Genomic DNA, 7,146 nt, shown 5'->3' with positions numbered 1-7,146 from the left:
CAGCGCTTGCCCGGAGAGAAGTCTTTCTAGACAGTGAAACATAGGTGGTGGGTGGGCGCGGTTTCTAGGAAGCAGAGCTGAATTGCTCCCCTAGACCAGTTACCTCCCGTCCCACACAAGCATTTAACAAGCTGGAGTAGCTTCCTGGATGCACAGTTTACCTGGAAAGGAAAGTGGCCTTTATTAGCCGCCCCTGGAGCTGGGAGGCAGAGCACGAGCTCACTTGTTTAGGGTCCAAAGTACCACGGGGAGCGGAGAAGGAAGAGTCTAGCAAGGAAAGACTTGGGGGTCTGGCCAAAATGCAGTGTCTGCCCTGTCACTTCGAGCCTGAGCCCTGAGGGCAGAGCCCTGTGCTAAGTGCTTGGAGGAAGTCAGAGGCACCACCTGGAGGATGGCCTTTAGCCTCAGGAAGCTTCCACTAGGATGGGGAACGGCTAGCCTCTGATCTCAGAGAGCCCCCAGTGTGATCAGGGAGACTGAGCCCCTGCCCTGGTGAGCCCTCCAGTCTGACAGGCACAGCAGACCCTCGGGGCCCCTACTCTGATGGCAGAGACAGAACCACAGACTTCTCTTGTATAGGGCATTCTCTTGTAGGGCATTTGAGGAGAGAGGCTTGGGTCTCATAATTTTCCTTTAAGGATTTATTTTATATTTTAGAGAGAGAGCATGTGAGCAGGGAGAGGGGCAGGGTGGGAAGAGAAAGAGAGAGAGAATCTTTTTTTTTTTAATGTTTATTTATTTTGAGAGAGAAAGAGGGTGCACAACTGGAAGAGGGGCAGAGAGAGACAGAGAGAGAGAGAGAATCCCAAGCGGGCTCCGTGTTGTCAGTGTAGAGCCCAATGAGGGCCTCGAACTCACGAACGGTGAAATCATGACCTGAGTCGAAATCAAGAGTTGGATGCTTACCCAACTGAACCACCCAGGCGCCCCAATAAATCTTTGCACATAGACTTGTAGCTGCCTACCTTCCTTCGTGTTCCCTCAACCGCCTCACTCTCCAGCCCTGTCCCCAGCCAGCTGGGGTGTCCCCCTAGATTTCGCAATGGGGACATTTCCTCACTGTCAAAGCGGTGGGCCGCTGTCCAGGGCTGAGGTTCAAATGACTGTGCCCCACTCTCTCTGACCCAGGGCGGCTTGCTGCCCATGGCAGTGATTCTACCCCAGCCGGTGCCACCCTACCCAAGTCTGCCATTGCCCAGGGCCTCCTTTCTAATGGAGAGCACCTGTAAAGGAAGTGTGCCCAGAAGGGAGGAGGGGGGAGAAGACAGGGGACACTTAAGGGTAGCCCGCCTCCTGGGCAGCTGGAAATACCCAAAATGTTAATCATCAATTAGCACAGTTCAGGTGGAAAGGGCAACTTTATTACGCGTGAAATGGACCTAATGTGGCCCGAGCTGCGGAATTAATTTCTTGAGATAAGATGCTTTTAGGCGAATCAGCAGGTCTGCGATGCCCGGATATAAAGGAGCTACAGCAGACTTTCTTGAGAGAGGCTTCCCAGGACCAGAAGGTCGGAGGAAGAAATCCCTGCCCCGTCCTCCTAAGGAAGAGCTGGAAAGGAAGCCAGGTAAGACAGCAGCGGGGACAGGGGATGGACGGGATACCGGAGGGGCAGGGGGTCTTGGTGCCCAGCAATGCTCAGCACCCTCACCCCTGCACCGCGCCTTCTTTTCCCCTGCACGAGAAATAAGAAGGCGGCTCTGAGGATTCCTATAACACCCAGGTTGAAGAGCAGTAATGAACTTTCCTTCTGGGCCCCGAAGACCAAAGCTATACCCAGGGATGCCTGGGCTGCCAGCCGTCATCTTCCTGCAGGGGGACCCCGGGAAGGGCTTCCTTGAGTAGTAACGGTGACGCTGGAGAAGAGAGGATGGGGTGGTCCTACCTGTGACTTTCACTTGGGGCAAGAGGCTCCGCGATGGGTTAGGCGACCGCCAATCCGAGAGCTGGAAGGGAAGCTGCTGAACATTGGAGGCTCTCAGGGGAGACTCGCCAAGCCACATGCCACGATGCTTTGCTGCTTTCTTCTGCCTGCTCCTTTCCCCGCTGCCCTGCCCCGACTCGGACTCTGCTCAGACGGGACAACAAAAAGCAGGTCCTCCTCTTGGCCAGCCTCCACGACCCTTCTAGTTACTAACTCCAAGGCCCAGCGCCCCCTGACGCTCTCCAAGGTGTTGCCCCAGCCTCTCAGAAAAGCCCGGATCCCCCGGAGCTCAGGGTCGCCAGCTTTCAGAACCCACACGCAGGCTCGCGGGCATCAGCAGTACCTGGCCGGCCACGCTGGCTGTCCCTGAGCACGGCGCTTCCCTCATCCCGGTCCCTTTCTTTTCTCTCTTTGCTCAGGAAATAACCCTTGGACGATGGTAGCCTTGAAGATCTTCAATCTGCTGCTGGGGTCCCTGCTCCTGGCCGCGGCGTTAGCAGAGAAAGGGGAGGTTCACTCCAGGTAGGGGCGCAGGGGAGGAGGCTGGAGAGGTTGACCCCCGGGTTCTGGCTGTCGGCGGGGAGGGCCAGATGAGAGCCCCCGTTGCCACAAGAGAGACTGTGATCGGATCCTCTGGAAGGACTTTCTCGGTGGTTAAGCTTCTGAAGTTGATGATAGCATCTCCCTTCCTAATGAAAGCCTTAGACGTTTATTTCTGTGTGCGTTTGATCAAACTGTATAGAAGGCCCCCCTGGGTGCCGGCCACAGGACATATGTGTACGGAGTGGCCCACAAATGCCTCATGGAACATACAGGCCCAAGGGGAAAGCAAGAACCACCTAGGCACGTTGCAAACGGTCCTGAGCATCGGGAAGAAAAGCAGAGTGTTTTAAGCACATGGTGCTCTGGGGGCGCCTGGGTGGCTCAGTCAGTTAAGCGTCTGACTTCGGCTTAGGTCATGATCTCACAGTTTGTGGGTTCGAGCCCCGCATCGGGCTCTGTGCTGACAGCTAGCTCTGAGGCTGGAGCCTGCTTCAGATTCTGTGTCTCCCTCTCTCTCTGACCCTTCCCTGCTCACGCTGTCTCTATTTCTCCCTCAAAAATAAATAAGAAACATTAAAAAAATTTTTTTTAAATAAATTTTAAAAAAAGCACATGGTGCTCTGGAGGGCCGGGAGGGACTTGGCTGAGCACAGAGCTGGGCCTTGTCCGAGGCAAGGACTAGCCATCTGCAGCATGAATAGAGACACGTGAGCGCGAGGCACAGCTGTCAGAGGCGTAGGAGGACAGGGGACACCACATAGTAGCTTCGAACTTGGGCCCAGACTGCCTGAGGGTAAATCCTAGATCTACCACCGGAGCAATCTCTCTGCACCTTGGTTTCCTCATTCGCAAAAAGGCAAAAAGGGACAGAAATAGTGTCTACCGGGGGTGCCTGGGTGGCTCAGGGGGTTGAACGTCTGACTTCGGTTCAGATCATGATCTCACGGTTTGTGGGTTCAAGTCCCACATCGGACTCTGCACTTGGAGCCTGCTTAGGATTCTCTCTCTCTTCCTCTCTCTGCCCCTCCCCTGCTTATGTGCGCACGCTCTCTCTCAAAATAAATAAACTTAAAAAAATATAGTGTCTACCTTGTAGGGGTGTTATAAGGATCTAATGAGTTTACGTAGTAAAGGGCTTACAGAGGGCCTGGAAAAGAGTAAACGCTGTTATGTGAGAGCTCACTATTGTTGGTATTGATTAAGAACAAAGACTTGAAAGGGGTTGGGCCAGGCAAGAGGAGTAAAGGAGGGAACTGAAATCAGGGCGACCCCTGATCCCTCTTTGTCCAGAAGCCAGAGCCACACACGCCAAGGATGTAGGAAGTGGGTCCTGGGGCTGAGGACAAAGTTCCAGGGGCTTGATGCATAGACGAGAGGGTGTTTCCATGAAAAGTGACTCCCAAGCAAGGAGGGAGGGTTGTTTTCAATCATCGGCTTCCCCTGTCGGTGACAATCATTTGCTCCCGCATTGTGATTCCCCTCGTCCCCCACCCCTTTCCACGGTGTCCTGCTTTCTCTCCGTCTCCCCTCCCTGCCCCTTAGATTCCACACGAAGGTCACTGGCTCCCGACCTCGAGGCCCCAGGTACGCCGAGGGGACTTTCATCAGTGACTACAGCATCGCTATGGACAAGATCCGCCAGCAAGACTTCGTGAACTGGCTCCTGGCCCAGAAGGGGAAGAAGAATGAGTAAGTCGGTGCGCAAGCCCTGTCCTGGCCCCAGGCGGGCTGCGCCTTCCTTCGTTTAGACCGGACGCCACGTGGGCCACACGGGCCTGTGCTTCCACTCCAGGCAGCGCCTTTCACTTAGGCACCGATGGGGAGCTGGATGACATGGTGGCCCTGACGCGGGCTTGGCGTGGGACTAAGGCAATTTTCCAATCTTCTAAGGAGAGGGGTCAGGGAAGATGGGGGGAGGCTCACAGAGGATCCCCACTGGGCTGGGGACTAAGATAGAGATCGCTGAGCTGCTGACGATGATGATTTGGTGGTGGTCCCTTCGGACTTTGGAAATAGGATAAACTGCCCCTGTCCTTCTTCCTTCCCTTGGCCAAGTCCCTTCCCCTCGCCCTCGCTGTTTGGCCAGCATGGTAGACGCTGGTAAGCTGTTCTCTGGCAGCCGAAGACAAGCCGTGGGGCGGTTGAACAGAGAAGGAAGTGCCCTCCATCTGCAACTTGGGTTAAGGTCCCCAAAGGTTGGAGCCTTTGGACTGGAGGACATCTGGAGTCTGCCCAGCCCCACCCACTCCCTAATCTTTACCTTCCCAGCTGGAAACACAACATCACCCAGAGGGAGGCCGGGGCCCTAGAGCTGGCCCATCAATCTAACAGGAAGGAGGAGGCGAGGGAGCAGCAGGGGTGAGTCAGCCCACAGGGGAAGGAGTGGGGGCAGGGCTGCATTGTTCTCTCTCCCAGACCCTGGATCAGGGCAAGGCCCCAGATAAGCGTCCCCTCCCACTCCCAGTTCAAAGAGGGGTCTTCTCTGAGTTCCTGGAGGCCAGCCCCAGCTTAAGGGAGAAGCCTGGGAGAAATAGGGGCTGGGGTCCAAGGTGGGGTTTGGGGGCCAGAGTCCCGAAGATGGATGACTCCGTGTGCAGAGTCAGAGAGTCAAGGAGAGGGGCAGCGAGAGAGACCTCAGGAATGGCTTCCCCACTTCTTGTCCCCGACACACTTCAGGAAGGCTGTTTGAGGAACAGGGGCCCTTCCAAAGCCCGTCCCTTGACATCAGTTTCTCCCTATCTGAGGAAGCCGAGGAATCTTTGATCATTCTAAAGAGTGGATGCTCCCTAAGTCACCTCTCCAGTTTGGGGGAGGCATTCTGGGATACTTGCAGAGGTGGTGGTGGGGGGACGTCTGTATTGAAGACCCCCGTTCCCCTGGCCTGCAGACTAGGGTGGAGCTTTGAAAGCTGAGATGACCCGAGAGCAGCTGTGTTGACTCCTGGCTCCAACCCCCGCTGTCCCTTGGAGTCCCAGGCCCTGTATTTACTCACTCCCGGGTGGGGTCCAGGCTAAAAAAAAAAAAAAAAAAAAGAAGGCCAGGCCTGCTGGAGGCTTTCTTCTCTGCAGCTCCCTGCCCAAGAACCCCAATGAAGAAGATCTGCTAAAGGATTTACTGATTCGAGAGCTGCTGGCATGGATGGTGGATCAGATGGAAATCTGCAGGCTCAGGTGGGGGGAGGGGTGGGGGAGGGCTGGCGGCTTTGGGCATCTTGCACAGGGTTTGAGGTTGGGGGCCCCACACCTGGGTTCAGATCGTCACCCCAGCACACGCTAGCCCATTCATAAGGGTCTCTGGACCTCCGTGTGTTCATGAACATCAAGGCTTATTCAGACTACTTCATGGGATCTGTCGTAAGATAATTAATAAGATTAATTATCTTTAAATAAGATAATCCAAGGAAAGAGAGTTCAGTAATGTGAGCAGCTAGGATTACTTCTTGACCTTTCGTTGCCACTTGGTCCGGGTGAGAGGCTGCCTGCCCACCCCATCCTTCCCAGCTTTCCCTCTGTAGTCTTGTGGAGTTGGAGGCATGCCACCCCTCTCTAGGTCCTTGAATGGACCTCACCAGCTAGGAAGTCCTTTCATCTATCATGTCCCTGGAAGCAAGGGCTGACTAACACCAGGAACAACAGATCCACCTACCTGAAGGATACTCATTCAAGATGCAAACACTGAGGCCTGGAAGCCAAGACACATTTCCATACTGGCAAGCCAGGGAACAAATCCCGGATGGCTTCCTGTAGAGGGCGCAAAGGGAAAGGGTGTGTGTGACCAGAACAATGGAGAAGAGAATGAGAAATTCTCCACAGGAAAGTGGGCGCCTTTTGGAATTGCTCTGATGACTTATAATTTAGAAGATAATTAGGAGGTAGTGGCAGCTGAACCATGGCTGGACACCAGGATGGGTTTGCTTTGCCCGCTAAGTGGGTAATGACCCCCCCTCTCCAACCGCACTACCCCTCCTCTTTCCACTCTCCCCAGGTTTCAGTGACTCAGACCCAATCCAGCTCAGGCCCGGACTCTGCCCTTCACTTACTCAGGTCTCACCTCCACTCCCGGGTACCCGAGAGAAACCAAACCAATAAAGTTTAAGCTGAAATAAATCCTTGCGCCCATTGTCAAAACTCATTCAAGTGTCTACTGAGCACTGCCAGAGGATGTTTACTGTGTGTGTATGCCAGCCAGTGCAAAGGAGACATGGCTCTCCCTGGCGTCTATAATTCACCTCTTGATTCTACGAACGCTTATTGGAGAGTTAATATTGCCAGGGGCTGAGCTAACCACCGGGAATACAGCACTCAAGGAAATGGGCGCAGTCCTTGCCCCTGAGGAATCTGCCTTCCCGTGATGGAGACAGACCTTAATCTTAAACCACTGCACACACATTAATGATCCGGTAACATCCTGAGCTGTGTAAAGAAAGACTAGGATGCTATGAGAAAGAATGGAGCGGCCCCCTTTAGGTAGCGTGGGGAGTCAGAAGGGCCTCTTTGAGAAAGTGACATCCAAGTTGAGTGAACTTGCAAGGGTCAAATAGCCAAGGGGTGAGGGGAGCCTTACTAAATATTACCCCAGCGTTATCACAAAGCACAACAGGCAATGGGGAGGTGAGCGCAAACAGATTCCGGACGGGTAGGCAGAGGCAGGGTCTTAAAGGTCATATTGAAGCTTTTGGA

The 7,146-nt window shown here is 54.3% G+C and overlaps 1 protein-coding gene across 1 annotated transcript; it reads left to right on the top strand.

Moving 5' to 3' along the window:
- The first annotated feature begins 2,360 nt into the window (after positions 1–2,360).
- On the top strand, positions 2,361–6,461 carry LOC120229054 (gastric inhibitory polypeptide). Its single transcript, XM_039227798.1, has 5 exons — positions 2,361–2,446; positions 4,010–4,156; positions 4,736–4,825; positions 5,536–5,637; positions 6,452–6,461. Exons 1-5 carry the CDS (start codon positions 2,361–2,363, stop codon positions 6,459–6,461), a joined length of 435 nt encoding a protein of 144 aa, XP_039083729.1.
- The last annotated feature ends 685 nt before the right edge of the window (positions 6,462–7,146 follow it).

Source organism: Hyaena hyaena, unplaced genomic scaffold, assembly GCF_003009895.1.
Source record: "Hyaena hyaena isolate Hyena2069 unplaced genomic scaffold, ASM300989v1 scaffold_29, whole genome shotgun sequence".
Lineage (NCBI taxonomy): Eukaryota > Metazoa > Chordata > Mammalia > Carnivora > Hyaenidae > Hyaena > Hyaena hyaena.
This window is presented reverse-complemented; position numbering and strand designations above follow the sequence as displayed.

Bases quoted from the DNA above. Each gene is read 5' to 3' on its own strand.
- LOC120229054 (XM_039227798.1), top strand. From the start codon at position 2,361: ATGGTAGCCTTGAAGATCTTCAATCTGCTGCTGGGGTCCCTGCTCCTG. The intron at 2,447-4,009 runs GTAGGGGCGCAG...CCTGCCCCTTAG, and splicing joins AAAGGGGAGGTTCACTCCAG to ATTCCACACGAAGGTCACTG. The intron at 4,157-4,735 runs GTAAGTCGGTGC...TTACCTTCCCAG, and splicing joins CAGAAGGGGAAGAAGAATGA to CTGGAAACACAACATCACCC.